The sequence below is a fragment of the Phaenicophaeus curvirostris genome, chromosome 2 (assembly GCF_032191515.1).
Source record: "Phaenicophaeus curvirostris isolate KB17595 chromosome 2, BPBGC_Pcur_1.0, whole genome shotgun sequence".
Classification (NCBI taxonomy): domain Eukaryota; kingdom Metazoa; phylum Chordata; class Aves; order Cuculiformes; family Cuculidae; genus Phaenicophaeus; species Phaenicophaeus curvirostris.
In genome coordinates, this window is record NC_091393.1 from 20,792,268 (window position 1) to 20,812,689 (window position 20,422).

At 43.8% G+C, this 20,422-nt stretch overlaps 1 protein-coding gene across 1 annotated transcript in view; it reads left to right on the forward strand.

Moving 5' to 3' along the window:
* The first annotated feature begins 1,047 nt into the window (after positions 1 to 1,047).
* The window catches only part of LOC138717338 (dystonin-like), a 176,151-nt gene continuing 156,776 nt past the window's right edge, over positions 1,048 to 20,422 (forward strand). The window contains exons 1-3 of the mRNA XM_069850854.1: positions 1,048 to 1,282; positions 2,164 to 2,198; positions 20,144 to 20,332. Of these exons, the coding sequence (XP_069706955.1) occupies positions 1,102 to 1,282; positions 2,164 to 2,198; positions 20,144 to 20,332 (405 nt within the window). The 5' untranslated portion in view covers positions 1,048 to 1,101. The remainder of the gene's footprint in view (positions 1,283 to 2,163; positions 2,199 to 20,143; positions 20,333 to 20,422) is intronic.

The window sequence follows — 20,422 nt, forward strand, 5'->3', positions numbered from 1 at the left end:
AGGTGACTCAACCACCTCCATGGGCAGCCTGTTCCAGTGCCCAATGACCCTTTCTGTGAAGAATTTTTTCTTAACGTCCAGCCTAAACCTCCCCTGGCGGAGCTTGAGGCCATTCCCTCTCACCCTGTCCACTGTCACTTGGGAGAAGAGGCCAGCACCCTCCTCTCCACAACCTCCTTTCAGGCAGTTGTAGAGAGCAATGAGGTCACCCCTCAGCCTCCTCTTCTCCAGGATAAACACCCCCAGCTCTCTCAGCCGTTCCTCATAAGGCCTGTTCTCCAGCCCCCTCACCAGCTTTGTTGCTCTTCTCTGGACTCGCTCCAGAGCCTCAACATCCTTCTTGTGGTGAGGGGCCCAGAACTGAACACAGGATTCGAGGAGCGGTCTCACCAGTGCCGAGTACAGAGGGAGGATAACCTCCCTGGACCTGCTGGTCACGCCGTTTCTGATCCAAGCCAAGATGCCATTGGCCTTCTTGGCCACCTGGGCCACTGCTGGCTCCTGTTCAGTCGCTGTCAACCAACACCCCCAGGTCCCTCTCCTCCAGGCAGCTTTCTAGACCGACTACTCCTAATCTGTAGCTGCACAGGGTTGTTGTGCCCTAAGTACAGCCCCTTGTCCAGCCCCAGGCTCCTTGGTTGACCCCGCCCCTTCGCTCGGCCACGCCCCTCTCGCTATGACTCTTAAGATGGCCCCGCCTCCTCCGCCATTTGCCCCGCCTCCTCCCCACCTGTTGGCCCCGCCTCTCGGCTTCGGCCCCGCCTCCTGGTTTGGGGCCCGCCCCCGGCCTTTGGCCACGCCCACTCGGTTTGGCCCCGCCCCCACACCTTTGGATACAATCACCGGGGTTTGGCCACGCCCCCTCCGCGGGTGCCCCCCGTTAGCCGCGCGGTTTCCAGCCCCCCCCCCCCAATAACGGCGGCGGCTGCTGAGTCACGGCCCGGCTTCCATCCCGCTCCGCCTCCTCCTCCGCCGCCGCCGCCCCGCCCGCCGCTGCCGGCGGCGATGCCCGCCCCGCTGCCGGGGGGGCGCGGAGAAGCGGCTGCCCGGCCCCTCGCCGCCCGCCGCAGCCCCTCAGCGGGGCAGCCCGGCGCCTGAGCCATGATCGCCGCCGCTTTCCTGGTGCTGCTGAGACCCTACAGCATCCAATGCGCCCTCTTCCTGCTCCTGCTGCTGCTGGGCACCATCGCCACGATCTTATTCTTCTGCTGCTGGCACCGCAGGCTGCAGAAGGGCAGGCACCCCATCCGCTCCGTCTTCTCGGGGCGCTCGAGGAGCCGAGGTAAGCGGTGCTGCTCCTGCCTGGCGGCGGGCACGGGCGTCCCTACCTGCTCAGGGATGCGATTTACGGATGGGGAGGTCCCCCCCGTCCTCTGGATGCATTGAACCCCTAGGCTGAGCGCCTCTCCGTCTCTGAATCGCATCCCTAAGCGCCTCCTCTCCCTGTCCTCGTCCCCTGGATACGCTGGATCCCTAGGCTGAGCCCAGCCGTACCTCTCCTTCCCTAAATCCCATCGTAGCCTCCCCGTCCTCGTCCTCTGGATACGCTGCATCCCTAGGCTGTGCCCACGCGCACCTCTCCATCCCTAAATCGCATCCCTAAGCGCCTCGTCGTCCCCCCCCGTCCTCGTCCCCTGGATACACCGAAGCCCCTTAGGCTGAGTCCAAGCGCGCCTTTCCATCCTTCAATCTCATCCCTCGCCTCCCCGTCCTCGTCCTGGGGCTGCACCGAATCCCTCGGCTGAGCCCAAGCGCGCCTCTGCATCCCCGAATCGCATCCCTAAGCGCCTCGTCCTCCAAACCCCTCCAGGGATGGAGGCTCCGCCGCAGCCCCGCGCAGCCTGCCCCGAGAACCCTTTAAAGAGAAGGCTCTTTAGGCTTTAAAGAGAATCCCAGGCGAGCCCAGGACTGCGGCAGCCCGGTCCCCACCCCTCCCTTCGCAGGGACCGGAGGGGCCGGGACACCCCTCCTCTGGGCTCAGCAAGAACTTTATGCTCAACTTCTTCCCCATGAATTAAATCTAAGAAGTGCCGGGCGGAGCCGGACCCCGCGCAGGATTCTGCGCCAAAGGGCGAGCAATTGGATAAAGCCTGGAGCCGGAGGGAAATCTGAGGTGGAGCTGGAGAGATGCAGCCTGTGTGTCTTTTTCTGCTTCCCTTCCAGATGCTGTCATGAGAACTCATCATTTTCGCTCTGAGGTAATTTATTTAGCACGCAATTTCAAGGTCAGAAGCTGTTCTCTTTACCTGTCGTTGTGGTCTTTTGTTAATGAAATCACGCAGCAAACTTTCCATTTTGCATGAAAGGCATCACCTCCTCTTTCATTTCTTGGTGTTTTTTTTTTTTTTTTTTTTGCCACACAAAGCCTCAGCTCCTCATTCGTGTCACCCCCAACCAGCCTGCTCATTTGTCTCCTTTCCAAAGCCGTTACTTCCAGAAAAGCCGTCCCTGCTGTACGTGCCAGATTTCCTCGGTCCAAAAAAGCAACCCCAGCCCAGTTATTGACCGCACGGCGAATACGTGCAGAGCTGGTTGGTTTTTTTCCAGCTGCAGAGATTCCGCTCGCTTGCTTTGCCGCTGGCCCTCACCTGCGCCTCGGTCTGTGTCAGGGAAGTTGCCCCCTTGGCTTGGATGCTGCCGCGGGAGATCCCAGAAAGATCCAGATTACAAGCCTGCTCGGCAGGCACCTCATTTTATTACTCTATTCATTGGTCAAGGGAATCAAAACTCTCACATGCCAGCACTAAAAGTATAACACAGACCCCAGTCACCCCCTTGGGCTTCTGAATGAGGAGCATAATGGCTGGGAAAATATGGAAAATAATACAATACTACAGCTTTTGTTTTGTTTCCATGTAGAGCTCCTGTCTAGGTATTTCTCCTGCCTGCTTCATGATATTGATGTAAGGCATATTCTCATGCCATTGCCTGCTATGCTGGAAGCCTTGAGAGAGGGTTTTGCGCTAAAATGATCTTTATTATTTTCATTTTTCCTTACCTGGTTGTGGGTGAGAAAATTACCCAGTTTATGAGTAATGTTTTCAATAGTATGCCTTTCAGTACCTTTTTTTTTTTTTTCGGTGTGGTTTGTATTGTAAATTAGTTTTAAACTCCTAACTATTTCGAGATTTGTACACACCGTCACAAAACAAAGATGACCTAGGGAATGTCTTGTCTTTAAACCATGAAAAAGCTGATTTTTTTTGTTCTAAAGTGAACACAGCAATGTGTGCTTCTGGAAGTCAAAAAGATTTTTTCATTATTTGGTTCCTCCAATATGAAATACCTGGTTTCCATGTAAAATTCTCTCTCACTCTTGAGCCTAGATAAAGTATAATATCTTGTGCCTTTTTGCAGTACATGTTGTCCTGTATGGTGACTCTTAAAAGGGAAGTTTGCAAAGTGACTAATCTAGTTTCATTAATGTGGTTGGTTATTTGCATAGCACTCGGTTAGTAGTGGACGCATTTTAATTTATTTATAGTTAATATATATATATAATATTACATTTACTGAAATATGCTAGAATAAAAGAATAAGAACGGTTATATTCTTCAATAATTTTATACATTTTGCTGAGACAGAATAACACCACAGCTAATGGTCTAACCCTTCCTTTTAAGTGAGTGGTGAAGCTGTTTTCCCCTTTGTTATCTGATTATAGACTTTTGAGTCTTAAGAGAAAACGATGACTCATTTGACATCATTAAGTTTTCATTTTCCTTTTTTTTTTCAAGTAAAACCTTATTTTAATGACTTTAATCGAATTGATTAATAACAAATTACAGCCACACTCTCGTGAAAACATTGGCAGCATTATCTGAAACAGAATTTTACGTTCTCATTCTCTGCCAGCACGAAACTTCCAGTTCCAGTAAAATGCTGATGAAAACAAAGCATGATATGTGAAAATATGGGCTTTGCAGAATCCCCCCTCTCCCACCCCCGCAAATGAACATGACATCTCAACTCCAAGTTCTGTAGCACCAGATCCATCTGTTAGCTTCCACTCCGCTTAGTCGCTTGTCAGGTGCAGTTCTAAATGGTGTATCTTAATGATAATGAAAGATAATGAAAAATAGGTTGGTAGTAAATAGCAGTGGGTTGTCACTCAGCTCCCGAGGGCTGGGTTCAAATCTGACTTGCATCACACGTGAAGATGCAGGTGGTCTAGTGGCAGTGCACTGAGAATTATAATTGCCTTATCTACAGAACGGTTGGCAATTCCTGCATGATTGGCTGCCTGCCAGGAAAGCCTTATATTTGGAAAAATAGATGTGTAGCAAATTTATTTTGAGGTTCTTTCTTTGCCGGAGACACAACTCTCATGCTGCATGCCTACATTGTCTTTGTCTGTATACAGTGAGAAGTATTTAATGCCTTTCCTTTTGTATTGAACTCCACATTAAAAAATAAGACTACTAGGGGAAGGTAAACACTAAATTTGAAAAAGTATTTAAGATCCTTATCAGTGATTCTGTTCTGATTTTTATACGCCACTGTGAATCCACAAATAGCCTGTCTGGTTTTGTGGGTCCTGATTTTGAATGTCCCTGCAAAACATGCCTCATTATTATACTGCAGAAGTCTATGCAGATATTGCTCATTATAGAATGGACTTAAACACTTGACCCCCTGCCTCAAAAGGAGGAAAATTTGCATGAATCATTATGAATATAAAGTAGGTTAAAGTCTGTCTTTGTTAGAGGTGCTTTGTAACAGAAAAATTAACCAGCAAGAAGATGCGAGTTTACTGAGGTAATACAGTCGTATCTCTTCCTCCCCACTAACACTCATGTACTGCCACCTGAAGTTTGCCAGACCTATTTCTTTATATTTTTTTTTTATTGCAGCCCTTTAAGTTCTTTATAACTGCTGTTAAGATTCCCCCCATCCCCCAGGTGCTATAGATACTCCACGAAGTCACATAGGGATCGGACCCAGAATAGTTAATGTTTCTAATCTGAGGGAGACCTAGATATGCCAGGGTTGTAAAAAGAAAACAAGTAAATTTCCAACAGAAATATTCATTGCTTACATGACAAATCAGACTTTGATGTAGCTATTCTTTCTCTAGTTTGAGAATCAGTTGTAGAATGAAATATCTGTGCTTAACCAAACCCACACCAAAGTAACAGTGTAACTCTGAGAGTTTTACCAACACAGGGTCTGCATTGGATTTATGTAATTATTATTATTCCTTGTATATTCGAAAATTTGAACGTTATTAGTGATTCAGTGACTTAATTCTTCTTGTGCTTTCTGTGGAATTATATTTTTTCATGAAATATATGGATTTTCTGTGAGTACTTTGAGGGCTTGGGCTTGATACATTTCAATGTTTAGCATCTTATGAAGACGTTTGAATGTCTTCTGTCCTTAAAATTTAAAGGCATTGCTTAACGTGTTGGTGTTGCCACATCTTGTAGTTTAAATTTCTTTCCAAATTATTTTTTCTTATTATTGAAGCCTCTAGAGTCACGGGATTATGTGAGATTTTTACCTTTCAATTAAAAACGAAGTAAGCTTCTAGCCCTTAGGCTGGAAGGAATTAATATAATGGTGTAATTCTTAAAATCTTTTGATTTTGGGATAAGAACTGTTGGAAGGTTCTTATCCAGGATCTTTAAATGGCTGGTTTTTATGAGATTGTAAAGGGATAATTATGCTAATTGCTAAACCAGTAGTTGATGGTTTTAGTATCATTGGGGGGAAAAAAAAATCAGCAGATTTATAAAGCATTTGCCAGAAATTTTCTGAGCTTTACAATTTTCCCTTATCTTACCTTTTAAATTAGAAATACCGTGATCTCAGGAACTGAAGGCAGCCAGGAGCAATGTGGTATCTTTCTGTATTTATTTTATTTTGACTCATATATTTTGGACAAGCTTCCTGTGAATGCTTCCACTGAGACCTACAGGTATAAACCTACTAGGAAGCAAATCTATAGAAGTTTTACAGTAAATTCTGAGTTCACATAACCCAGGTGCACATCTGCTGGGACTGCTCTCACAAGTAAGGCAAATGGGAGTTGGCTGTTTATGAAGAGGCTCTCTGGGAGGGCTGGCAGCATATATTAGTCATAGCTATAGCAAAGGAATAATATTTGGTCATTTGAGTTTTTACAAACCCCACATTTTTCATCTTAGTATACTGAACCGTCACTACAAGGTTATGCGTATTCAGTCTACTGTTGTGGTAGAGAAATTGTCATTAGTCTTCACTGACCTATTTTTCAGAGCAAATGAATTTGCTAAATCATCCATTATGGTACAGTGGATGCCAGACCATAGTACAGCAATCCCCGATAAATGCGTATATTGACTTTGTGAACAACTGATGCCCAGAAAAAGTGTAAATTTATCCCTAAGCATGCTTTTGCCATAATTGTCCTCCTTCTGAGGTGATTGTGAGACCGTTGCTTAAAAGTGCAGTTCTAGATACCTTACAAAATACTAATGAATTGTCTTTGAAGAGTTGCACCATAATTTGTCTCGAGCATTACAGAGTTATTTATAAACTGCTCCAGTTACATACAGCTCCAGTGCAAAGAGAAATCAGCAGACCCTCCAAGCTGAATTTGAGTCTTCTTTGAGTGTGATCGGAAGGAGTGCATTCAAGGAGCAACAGAAATGTACAGGACAAGCCAAAAAAATACATTCATTCACCTATTCAAAAGATGTCTTGTTGTCTTTGCAGAACTGAATCAGCCTGGAAATATTTTACCTTTGTGTTTGACACACTTTCCCCCAGGATGTTTAATCTGTTTTTCCATTAGCTGCAGAAGAGTTAAGGAACAGGTTCAAGGGAAAATAAATCAGAGACAAAAGTAAATTGTTTTCTTCAATATATGAGAGCACTTATGTACAGGAATGAATGGAGAGCTATAAATACAGGTTACAGTGTACAAGGACAAATCCTTCTATCCATTTTTCAAAACATGTCCAACAATGTGGCCCAGACAGAGTACATTGCACTGAGCTGCTGCCTGGCAAACTTGGTACCACTGAGGATCTGCTTACTGTATGTCCTCTGTCCATCACTGTTTGTCAGCTTTATTTGCTTCAGGGCTGCCTTTAGATAGCCTAGCAAGCATCGGTCTGTGCCGAGAAACAGCCTGTTTGGCAGTTGAATCACAAAATACATGGCAGTTCACCAACTACTGCAGCAAGAGCACTTTGGTCCCTGAGGTAACTCCAGAGTTAACTCGGGTACCTCTACTCTGTACCGCAGTGTAGTGTAGAAATGCCTTCTATATTTCTATAGCCGTCTGGTTGTCTGCATCTCTATTCTGACATCTGACAGTCTGCAAAGCCTTGAAAAGCAAGTGATAGGATGAGGGGGAGTGGCGTCAAGTTGTGCCAGGAGAGGTTCAGATTGGATATTAGGAAAAATTTCTTCAGCGGAAGGGTTATCAGGCACCAGAACAGGCTACCCAGGGAGGTGATTGAGTCACAATCCATGGTGGTATTTAAAAGATGGGTTGATAAAGTGCTCAGAGATATGGTTTAGTAGTGGACAGGTATGGTTGGACTTTATGATCCCAAAGGTCTTTTCCAATCAAAACGATTTTATGATTCTATGAAATGCTGAGGAGATCTCCTCCTAGCTCCATCAATCACCTAATAAAGTACCAACGTTGTGCCACGCTCCATATTAGTGGGCAAGGCATGGTATTAGAATCATAGAATCACTAGGTTGGAAAGGACCCACTGGATCTTCAAGTCCAACCATTCCTATCAATCACTAAACCATACAACACTTGCTACACTGTGCACTGGGACCAGTATTATGATTGCACACATCCTCACAGCTCTCTAGCAGGAGAGAGACAACTACTGCTTAAATATCTAGTACGTAATAAAAGTCTTTCTTACTATTTAATCCCCCATTTATACAGTTGTGTCAACAACCTCCTGGCTATTATGTTAAGTATTTACATATTCAGGCTTCTCAGTGTCTCCTGTTATCTGTGGAAATGTGTGCTCTAGATGAGGTTGCAGCTTCAGATATGTTGTATGCCAGCTACAGGGCATGTTCCTGGTGCATACAAGCAGCTACTTGCAAGCAAGGAGAGCCCTGGTTTCAAGGGGATCCAGGTGGAGCAAGGCTTGATGCCATCCTCTGTTAGCAGCTACATTGTACACATGTACAGAATAGGAACTTCTAGCTACTGGTTTTTTTTTGGCTGAAACTAACCCCGGTTTGAAACTGTGAATTAAAATAGCTGAAGTTGTGCTTGTGGTGAGCACATGTATTACCACATCTGCTGTAGAAACTGTTAACTCCACAGAGAGACAGGATCACACAGGGGTCCATAGATCATGCACAGCCCAGAAAAGCTTAGCTGTCTACACTGGTTTCTCAGTCACTGTGGTTAGATTATTAGGGTGACAGATCAGGTTGCGGATGCGCCTTCAGAAACAGCTCAGCACTTCAGGCTGAGGGTATTAAATGCAAGAAAGCGCTGAGTGACCAGGGTAGTTGGATCCTCAGGGCTGTTTCTGCTCCTGAGCTGTTATGTATTGTTTTTCTAGGGCAGGGAAATGTTATTCACGCTCTCAGGCTTTTTTAAAGAGAGGCACCTTGGATGTGCTGTGGGAGAATAACACAGAGCACAGGGAGAAGTCACCTCGCTGTTTTCATGTAGGATCGGATTCAGCTGAGCTGGCCTTATCAGGTTTGGCTGTGTCAAATGTAAGTGGGTCCCGTGCAGAGCTGTGGCCTCCCAGCTCTGCAGCCTGGAGGGCTCTCAGGCTTTGAGGAGGCCACGCTCAGGTCCCTCCAGCTCCCCTGGGCCAGGACTCAGCAGTGCATTGTAGAGATGCTCTAGCAAGTCATAGAATCATAGAATCACCAGGTTGGAAGAGACCCACCGGATCATCAAGTCCAACCATTCCTATCAAACACTAAACCATGCCCCTCAGCACCTCGTCCACCTGTGCCATCAGGTCCACAGTTGGTACAGCTGATCTTGACCTAGCGGTAGCATAACTGGCTGGTTTTAAGCTGATTCCTTGTGCTTCTAGTTCAGCTGCAAGACTGGGTACTTGTTATTTGGATTGTACTGAAGTCCAAAGAGTTTGAGCCCTTGCTGTGCTCCCTTGTGCCCTACTGCCGTGCATGAAGGAGAGCCAGTGGTTGCTGTTCCTGACTCATCAGCAGGAAAGAATCATGAGTTACGACTGAAGTGTGAAAACACGGCATCAGCGACAGAAACTAACTGCATTTGACATTTGGCCAGAGACACATTTCTTGCAGTGTCCTTATCGCCCCTGTCCGTTCAGCTCCTTAAATAAATACAACACTCTCCTTCAGGATGGCAGGGTAAACAGTAGAGCAGACAGGAAGTGAAACACAGTTCTTACAAGGCTTATGATTATCTGAATTGATAGCACTAACTATACTGAAATGCAACATCATGTCAGATTGAGGCCTTATCACTGAATCATGGAATGGGTTGGAAAGGTCGTTAAAGATAACCTAAATCAAACCTCCCCTCTACTGGATCAGGTTGCTCAAAGCCTCATCCAACCTGGTCTTGAACACCTCCAGGGATGGGGAATACATGACTTCTCTCAGCAGCCTGTGCCAGTTTGTCACCACACTCGCAGTAAAAAAGATTCTTTCTAATGTCTCTCCTCTCTGAGCTTAAAATGTTTACCCCTCATCTATCCCTATGCTCCCTGATAAAGAGCTGCATCTCATCTTTCCAGTACCTTCAGGTGCTGGAAGGTTGCTCTAAGGTCTCCCTGGAGCCTTCTCTTCTCCAGGCTGAACAAGCCCAACTGCCCTAGCCTGTCCTTGTACGGGAGGTGCTCCAGCCCTCTAATCATCTTTGTGTCCGTCCTCGGGACACACTCTGACAGATTCATGTCCTTCCTGTGCTGAGAACTCCAGAACTGAATGCAAGTGAGGTCTCACAAGAGCAGGGTAGAGGGGGAGAATCACCTCCCTTGACCTGCTGGTTACACTTCTTTTGATGCAGCCCTGGATACGATTGGTTTTCTATAGTTATGTTTATCCTCCTCTTTTATTCTAGAGAAAATAAAATGATACAACTAGGTCGAGACATCATTCCCTTCTGATGTGCTGCCACTACCTTCCTGCGTGTAAAGTGCAGCCAGAGTCAGGAACCGACTTTGCAAAAACAACATCTTCTTATACGGCAAGATAAATTTTCTGTAAGCATTTACAGTATATAGTCTGTAGAGCTACTCAGCTGACCTAGTGTATGTATGTGGCTCAGGACAAGCTGAACAGTTCTTCAAGCTTCCCTGAATGTATTGATAATATTTTTCATTGGCTGTAACAGGAACTTAGACTAATAGCTCCTTTAGGAGAGACCCGTTCAGATATGTTGTTGGTATCTCAATGCAGGTATCTTAATAGATAACTAAATTCCACTCTAAGTATCTTTATTTATATACATATGTACTTATGTATGTAATGTCTCTCATGAGTTCTGCATCTATTTTATGCTTCACAAAACACAGACCCATTTTCACATGCTGTGGTGGCATACATTCTCTCACCAGTTTGCACCTCAAATGAGCACACTGGACAGAGGAGAGTAATTTCCTTGTGCTAGATGTTTAACAGTGTTTGGGTGGATTAACAATGTGTATGTTGTTTCTTATTCTCCTTCTAACTGTACTTTTAATGTTTAAAGTTAATTCCTGTGGTGGATTCTTGATGCATGCTGTACACTGCCCAAGTTGAGGAGAGTTGAGGAGGTAGAAAACAGAGGAATCAGGGGTGGAAGAGGGACATGCTTGCAGAATGTGCTAGTATATTCTAAATTAAACATTCCCTTGAAGACCACTGATCAAGCAGTACTTTGATTTATTTTTGTTCTTAAATAATTGTTCCATTCCTACTGTAGGCTTGCAGTGCCCTGAGGTAACAGGGAAGGAACTGGGACAAGCCATTGCAAAGGCAAGGTGGCCGTGGAGGGCTGCAAGCCTTCTTGTCAGAGAATCAGAGAATCATAGAATAGTTTGTGTTGGAAGGGACCTTAAAGATCATCCAGTTCCAACCCCCCTGCCATGGAAAGAGACACCTCCCACTAGATCAGGCTGCCTAAGGCCCATCCAACCTGGCCTTGAACACCTCCAGGGATGGGGCAGCCACAGCTTCCCTGGGCAACCTGGGCCAGTGCCTCACTGCTTTCGTAGCGAAAAAATTATTCCCTATGTCTAGTCTAAATCTGTCCTTCTCCAGTTTATACCCATTGCCCCTCATCCTATCACTACAAGACTTTGTGAACAGTCCCTCCCCAGCTTTCTTGTAGCCCCTTCAAGTACTGGAAGGTCGCTATAAGATCTCTTCAGAGCCTTCTCTTCTCTAGGCTGAACAAGTCCAACTCTCTCAGCCTGTCCTTGTGTGGGAGGTGCTCCAGCCCTCTGATCATCTTCATAGCCTTCCTCTAGACCTGTTCCAACAGCTCCACATCCTTCTTATGTTGAGGATTCCAGAGCTGGACACAGGACTCCAGCTGAGGTCTCACAAGAGAGGAATAGAGGGGCAGAATGCCCTCCCTCACCCTGCTGGCCACGCTTCTTTTGATGCAGCCCAGGATGCAATTGGCCTTCTGGACTGTGAGTGCACACTGCCGGCTCATGTTGAGCTTCTCATCCACTGGCACCCCCAAATCCTTCTCTGCAGGGCAGCTCTCAATCACATCATCCCCCATCCTGTATTGAAATCGGGGATTGCCCCAACCCAGGTGTAGGACCTTGCACTTGGCCTTATTGAACTTCATGAGGTTCTCACAGCCCCACTTCTCCAGGCTGTCCAGGTCCCTCTGGATGACCGTCCTTCCAGTGTGGCAACTACGCCACTCAGCTTGGTGTCATCTGCAAACTTGCTGAGGGTGCACTCTATCTCACTGTCAATATCATTGATGAAGATATTAAACAGCACTGGTCCCAGGACAGACACCTGAGGGACACCACTCATCACGGATCTCCATGTGGGCTTTGAGACATTGACCTCTACTCTCTGAATACAACCCTCCAACCAGTTTCTTATCCACCATACTGTCCACCCATCGAATCCATATCTCTCCAATTTAGAGAGGAGGATGTTGTGGGGGACTGTGTCAGAGGCTTTACAGAAGTCTAGATCGATCACATCTGTTGGTTTACCTGTGTCTGCTGCTGCGGTTTCCCCATCATAGAAAGCCACTAAGTTGGTCAGACAGGATTTGCCCCGGTGAAGCCGTGCTGGCTGCCATTAATCACCTCCATGTCCTCCTTGTGCTTTAGCAGAGCTTCTAGGAGGGTCTGTTCCATGTTCTTCCCAGGCACAGAGGTGAGGCTGACAGGTCAATAGTTCTCAGGGTCGTCTTTTCTACCCTTTCTAAAAAAGGGCACAACGTTACCCTTCTTCCAGTCACCAGGGACTTCTCCTGATTGCCATGACTTTTCAAATATCATGGAGAGTGGCGTGGCAACTGCATCTGCCAATTCTCTCAGGCCTCTGAGAATGACAGGACTGCTTGGAGAACAGGCCAGCATCTGTGATTTATAGATTTATACTGGAAAGAGTAATAAAGGGTATCTTGATGCATGAATGGGGATGCTATTTGCTTACACATCATCAGATTTTCCTAGTGTTACAGCTTACCTGCTTTGATAGGAATCCTAACCTTCTGATGGGAAAAAACCCATGGTGTAAAACAGCAGTGTAATGCAGCATGAGTCATTAAAAACTGTGTTCTATATTCATATCTAAACCCTAGGTTCACACAAGGCCTCATGTATACACCTGAGGGCCCACTTAGGAACTGGAAATCAGGTTACTGATGTTGTATGTCATGAACTCTGTTGGGAAAGTAATCTTGTTCTGTTACATAAAACACAATTACTTCTTATCTCTTTGAATATGTGGACTTACCTTGGAGTATGATACATGCCAAATCAGTCTTTGCTATCTAAGAAATGGTTCCAGCTCTGCTTAGAGTTTAGATTTTAGAAGGTAAGAATAATGTCCTAAAATAAACATAAGACATGCAAAGAAACATCAGTGAAATCTTGTTAATGAGAGAGTGGAATGAGAAATTGAATGTAAAATCTCACGTTTGATGTTTTAAACCTTGATTCAGATCTTTAGGAGTAATCCTTGGCAAAGACTAAAAAAAAAAAAAAAAAAAAATCAAGAGAAGCAAAAAAAGAGAAAAGTTGCAGTCTATTTTTTGAGACCTGGTAGAACCAAGTAGGGGCAAATGCAGTTGCTTCGTCCTTGTGTTTTTATGAAATAATATACTGAGTGTAGGTAATCTTCCTGCTATCAAAAACTAAGACCTAGCTTTAATTATCAATCTTTTGCATTAGAGAGGATGTACAAGTAGTTTGGAGGACTTAATTTGAGTCCTGGATTTTGGGTTGAACTTGCAGAACTGGCAGTTAAATAAATGCTGTGGGGCTTTTTTTGTCTTTCTTTGTAAACTGAGGATATTTGGGGTGAAGTCACTATGGGAGAAGAACAAGGGAAATAAGGCAACCTTGGTAACTTCTTAATTTAAAACTGTTCTTACAATACAGATGCATATATATATTGTTAGATGCGCAGCAGAAAGGCTTTCACATTTGTCTCGGCGTGCAGGGGAATTTGACACAATCAAGTTATTTAATTAAAGCTGCTTTTCTGGTTCAAGTAGATACTTCAGCTATAGGGTTTAATTCTATTTCAGCTTGTCTGCAAAATAGCTGAAAACCCTGGCATCTTGAGAATGGTTTTGTTACTACACATACCAATGTCTCCAGGCCCTAAGACGTCGTAGGTTGCATATACATGAAAGTTTCCAAGCTTTAAACAGGCAGTAACTGACAATTCAAAGACTGTTTCTTGAGGCTGTTAATTGGCAATGGTAATAGATGACAATTCTCCTGCATACACAACACCTGTCAAAAACCTTGAGAGCAAACACATAAAGTTCGATATCCTATCTGTGATTCCTTTGGCTTTGATATTCATTAGTGCACCAGCAAAAGTGTGTTTAATCTATGGGACTTGCTCAAATACCTGTAAAGGCATTTGTAAATACAGTTGAGTTCTGTTGTCATTCCCTCCTGGTGTGCTGAATTGTGGTTTAATGCTAGCTAGCGCTTTTTGTGTGCTTTACTGATGTTCTGCCAGAAGATAAAACTGGGCTGCAGTCCCGTGTCCACTGAAGTTAATGCAAAGATTTCTGCTGACTTCAGCTGGACATCAGGTAATGCACTCTTACTTCTCTTGAAGTTAATGTTTAGTGACTATGAAAATACATCCTGGCCGGAAAGGTTGGGTTCCAAGATTAGAATTCCAACACCCCATATATTCCACATAAAGTATTCCACATTAGAAAAATGAAAAATTAATATAGTTTCTTATAAAGCATGAAAATAATAGATAATGTATGATGAAAGCAGTAGGGAAAGTAGAAACTAGAATGGAAAGCGAAAGGATCTGGTGAATCAATACAATTACACATTAAAAAAAAATGGAGTTATGTCACTAAAGCAACAATGCACACGTGGGACGGCACTGAGGTATTCCTGTGGTGCTATTAAAGTACCAGACAAAGAGTAAAAAAGAAATACAGGAAAACTAGAAGTGAAAGAAAAAGGTTCAGTGTATTATCTAAAATGTCCTCATCTGTAAATAAAAAGGAAAAATTAGACAAGCAGTTTGGGAAGTTTCAAAGTCCTGTTTTTTATATTAATGAATGGGCTAGGAATGGGAACGGGCAAAAACATAGCAAGGATTGCAGAGTATCATGTATTTGGTTATCAAATATCAGACAATACAGAAGAAATTCTGAAGAATAGGGCAGATGAGCACATGTGATGTTCATAAATGCAAGGCTGGGTATATTACAGAGAAAAGACATTTATCCACTTTATTATTATTATCATCTAAAACTCTCAGCAAAATAAAAAAGGTGATGGAAGAGATTGGAATTATTTCATGTAGAAGGAGGAAAATAAGAGGAAACCTGATGATAAAATATGTATGGAAGGAATGAAATCTGTGTTGAAGGTAGACCAAAACCTAGTCATCATGGGGCTGACCCATCCTATCTAATTTTGGATACTTACAGTATTGATGTCTATGAGTGAAATAGTCAGCTTGGGCTCCCTGTGTGGCCAGTGGAGAGGTATCGGTGCTGTTAGAGAATGGTTCATCTGACCCGCTGACGTCAGTGACTTGAAAGGGAACCCAGGGAAGGGAGGTCTGTTGAGCTTTGGTCAGAAGAATCCCACGCTGTTTTTATAAACAAGAAATCAGTCTCTGCATCAGAGGTGTGAAATTAAAACTTGGCTGGATAAGACTTTTTATTGTGGATCTGCTCTGGCGCATGGTGCCCAGGCTTGCAGCATTCATTGTTGGTTGGGTGCAAAGAGGGACACAACAGGTCTTTTCAATATTACCACACTTCATTCCAGAAAAAAAACACTTCCAAAGAAGCCTTAAAAAGATGAATTTCAGCTAAAAGAGGCTGATGTCCCCAGCCTCCTTCCACAGAAAGAAAAGCTTCCTTGAGGGTAGGTGAACTAGGCTTTGGTTCTGTATTTGCCTCCAGAGACACCTCTCTATTCCTGCTGACGGTAGAGTACGACTAAGGAGATGAGTCTTCATGGATTCAGACAGACTCTAGTGGAAGGATGCACATGAATGCTTTTAGGGAGAAGGTAATCACAGGTTCAGTTTGCCTCTTGTCTTCCTCTGTGATAGGTTCTCACGATCATCTGAGTTGTTTCTTCAAGGAAAAATACTTTGTAGTGTAAATCTGTGTGCAGTTATTTTAGTATTTAGAAAACAGTTTTTCTAGAAGTATGTATGTAAAGTCTTGTTTGGTTTGCCTTGGTGGGTTTTTTTTTGTTTTTGTTTGTTTTGTTTTTAATAAGCATAAAAATAAGTAACACAGTAGGGCCTAGGAATGAGCAATTCCCTCTCAGCATAAATAACAAGAAAACTTTTGTCCCTGTCCAGGGACACAGGATGCACATGAGACCAGAAACTACAAATTTCTTAACAGTGTTAGAGCAACCTGGTGGGATTGCCCGTGTAAGTTTAACCTCTAGGGTTTTCTCAGTGATCAGGTCTCAGGTGGTGTACTGGGTGTCCTTGAATACTTAGTAATACTTTTGTGCTTCTCTATGAGCGTAACATCTAAAACAATGTGTCTTTGCCAGATATTTGTGTCATTTAAACTTTTTTTTTTTTGATTGCTGTATTAGTATAATTTTACACTTTTGGGTTCAGCTGAAGGGTAAATAACACAAGGAACATATGTTCATTTCACTCTTGACAAGGAATCGCTGGCCATTCTAGTTTTGCACTGAGCACAGGAGCAGCAGCTCCTGTATGTTACATCACTTTTGAACCCTCTCTTCATTTTTGATTGCCAAAATTTGGAATTTTCCAGTTATGGTTCTTTGTTCTGGCAAAGTCTCACTGCAGGAATGAGTAAGCATTTTGGGTTTTGGTCTGAGGACTCTGCCCCTGTAACATTATCTTTGTTGATATGGATTTAATTTTCCACCTGAAACCATGATCCTCTGTCTTTATCGCATTATAATCCTCCCCAGAGCAACCATTTGTGATACTGCAGGCAGATTATGACTTCAAGTGAAGAATAAGCTTCAGCAAACACAGGCAGATGAGCTCTTAAAGAGATAAAATCCCATTTTCTTGATAGTAATAAACAACAAAGGAGAAAAATGCATGAAATATGAAGGAGAAGCATTGCCTATAAACAGACTTTTCTGGAAGTCACAGGTGACTTTTTTATATCAAAAATAATCAGTAAACCTTGAAGTATCTTGAGGTGAAGTCACTTAGTGAGAGAGACCCACATACTTAAATCCCCATTTGGCATGCATCTCTAAGCACTTTGAGAGCCGCTTAGCTTCTACCAAAATCTTCTGTTACATAAACATACTTTCCCAAAGAGTTTTTTTCTGGCTGAAGGGGACGGGAGCATGATGAGGGAGCAGCTGGAGTGGTGCAGGGTATATAACTAGGCTTCGGCCAGTAGCCAGCATCTGGAAATGAATCATAATGCATTTAGCATTTAGAAAGTCTTTTCTGATTTCAGAACTCAGAATAGGTTTGCTGGGTGTTTTGTTCTCTTAAGGAGTGTTTTCTTTTATGATAGAATAATCCCTGATGTACAGTAACATTTTTCTGTAAAAGAGTATTTCCACAAGAAATAAGCTTTGTAACAGGCTCCCTGTGCTGTATTTGCTCCTGTCATCCCGAGTAGTCTCAGTGTCATACCGAATGATGCGTTGCAAGTATCTGTTTGCAGTTTCACAAGGTAGAAAGGAAACGGGGCAGCAAGTTTTCCCATTGCAAGAGTGTCACAGAGTATCTCAAAGATTTACCTCTTTTAATGTTTAGAGATCTTCTAAACAGGCTGGACCGCTGGGCTGAGAGCAATGGCATGAGGTTTAACAAGGCCAAATGCCGGGTCCTGCACTTGGGGCACAACAACCCTGTGCAGCTACAGACTAGGAGAAGTCTGTCTAGAAAGCTGCCTGGAGGAGAGGGACCTGGGGATGTTGGTTGACAGCGACTGAACGTGAGCCAGCAGTGGCCCAGGTGGCCAAGAAGGCCAATGGCATCTTGGCTTGGATCAGAAACGGCGTGGCCAGCAGGTCCAGGGAGGTTATTCTCCCTCTGGACTCGGCACTGGTGAGACCGCTCCTCGAATCCTGTGTTCAGTTCTGGGCCCCTCACCACAAGAAGGATGTTGAGGCTCTGGAACGAGTCCAGAGAAGAGCAACGAAGCTGGTGAGGGGGCTGGAGAACAGGCCTTATGAGGAGCGGCTGAGAGAGCTGGGGGTGTTTATCCTGGAGAAGAGGAAGCTGAGGGGAGACCTCATTGCTCTCTACAACTACCTGAAAGGAGGTTGTGGAGAGGAGGGAGCTGGGCTCTTCTCCCAAGTGACAGGGGACAGGACAAGAGGGAATGGCCTCAAGCTCTGCCAGGGGAGGTTCAGGTTTGACATCAGGAAAAAAATTTTCACAGAAAGGGTCATTGGGCACTGGCAGAGGCTGCCCAGGGAGGGGGTTAAGTCACCTTCCCTGGAGGTGTTTAAAAATTGGGTGGATGAGGTGCTGAGGGGCATGGTTTAATGGTTGATAGGAATGGTTGGACTCTATGATCCAGTGGGTCCTTTCTCACCTGGTGATTCTATGATTCTAAATCCGTGCAGGTCTGCTGCCTGCAGTGGCTTCCACTACACTGCATTGGTTGATATGGACAGGGTCCTGCTTCCATTAAGACACCGGGACTGAAAGTCTGGCTCTACTTGCAGTCTGAACACCTTTATTGCTTCAGTAGAGCAGGAGATCATAAAAAAGGTTTCAGGAAATTCTAGCTGTATTTTTCCATCATACATATTTGATAGCCCTGATGCACCACAGACGTGAACTTCTCAGATGGACTAAGCAGAGTTGGACTCTATTCCTGTCCCTTCTGTCCAGGGTCCAGGAGTAGAAGGTTGCTACCTGGAAGTTACTTCACCTGGAACTTCACCTTGGCACTTCAACCCTTTCACATCATCTGTTGCATGCAGTGTATTTCTGTAGCAATTACTGGCATGTGTATGTAAATATATGTTTGTGTGTTTTGTCTATTTAGGGGTCTATATATTTAATAGAGCACATCTTTAAATAACGAAAATAGCTGTCTGTCCCCCTGAATGTCCAGAACAGACTGCACCTCTCTTCCCTTGCAGTTCAATGAATGTTAGAGCAGTAAGTTCAGTTCACACAGGGAGCCACACATCTGACTTCTGATTGCTTCAATGTATGAACAGAACAACATTTCAGTCTAACTTTTTTATACTTATTTCCTAATTTAAAAAAACCTGAACCCAAACAACAAAAAAACCCCTTCGCAAAACAAAATGCAGAAAGCAAACAAAGAAGCTAAGGGAAGCATGTAAAAAGAGCAGCAGGTTTATATAGAAATATATTGCTCCTGCTAGTTTTCAGGTGGCAGGAGCTCAGGATATTTAGATTCATAGCATAGATTCTATGATTGCTGCAATTCTAGCTAAAATCTCACCTTGCTGAGGTTTGATTGTTTACATGGACTGCCCATTTCCGAGTGCTGGGTTTGTCACACATGGATTTCAGCAGAGAGATTTTACTAGAAAGGAAAAGAAAGGGAATTTTGAAAGGGAGTTTTGAAAGGGAATGTAGTTCTTAAACTGCAGACTGACACTAAGGACATAGATTTGGCTCATTTACTCTGAAAGCTCACGTGACTAAATGAACAAAGCTCTTATTTACAACCTGGCCAAGTTTAATATTAACCAACATTGTATTCAGTACAAATGACATATGGCAGGCTCTTGCATGCTTACGATGGTTGGCATAGAGGGAGCTTAGTGGAATGAGAGAATGCGCATTGTAAATGCTCTGCAGGTAGCAATACAGTGCTAGGACTATACGTGTTGCCATTAAAGAAATTAAATTCTGCAAGGCTATGAGACGTTCTGGATGATGCTCAGAGGTTTTCCCAGAAAGCCTCTAAAAAGTATTTGTGAAAGGCAGCTTTTCCACAGTTTATTAATGTGGCCAAATATACATGTATTTCTCAGATAGTAACAAAAGACAGTACTCTGTCTTAATAATTTTATTCCAAATGGTAAGGTCTCACCCCAAATCTAGCAGCATCAAGACTCTTACAAGAACCATTAGTCATAATTAAATGTTGCCAGCCACCATTTTGTCCTCACTTGCATTCTCAGGAAAAAATGCACCTTTTCAGCTCATGCTCCCTAAAGCACTTTCTCCCGAGGCCAAGAATTAACCTGGAAAATTTTAATTATGAATTTTAGATTAGAAATATTTAGTTATAAATATCCAAAAGTGCAAGCTTATAATGAAAATCAACAGCAGTTGCTGCTAGTAGCTATGTCAATAATACATGTAATTGAGAAATATAAAACAAATGTGATATAAAGAGCATTTGGCAATGTCTTTTTATTGCTACATGCAGTATATATGGACATTGTATTAATATAAGGCGAGCATGCTTGTCCCTCAAGTCATTGTTAAGATCCTGTACGATTTTTCTGTTGTTACATGGGTCCATTCTGGGAGACGTGAAACACAATGATTACTTTTTCTGTTGCAGGGCTTTAGATCAAGTCCTCGTCATGCTAGAAGACGTGTCGCACCTCGCCTTGAGGAAACACAACCTATAGTGGAAGCTCACCACCTAAGTGAGCAGGAAACTTCTGTAAGAAAAAGAAAAATCAAGAAAAGCAGCCGAGTTCAACCAGAATTTTATCATTCTGTTCAAGTTACCCCAACTCGAAAACCTGTAAGTATTCTGCCTTTAGGGATAAATAGCGCTCAAAGTATATTATAGAGGCATGTAATACAATTCTAAGTTTTGGGCCATCCACATTCT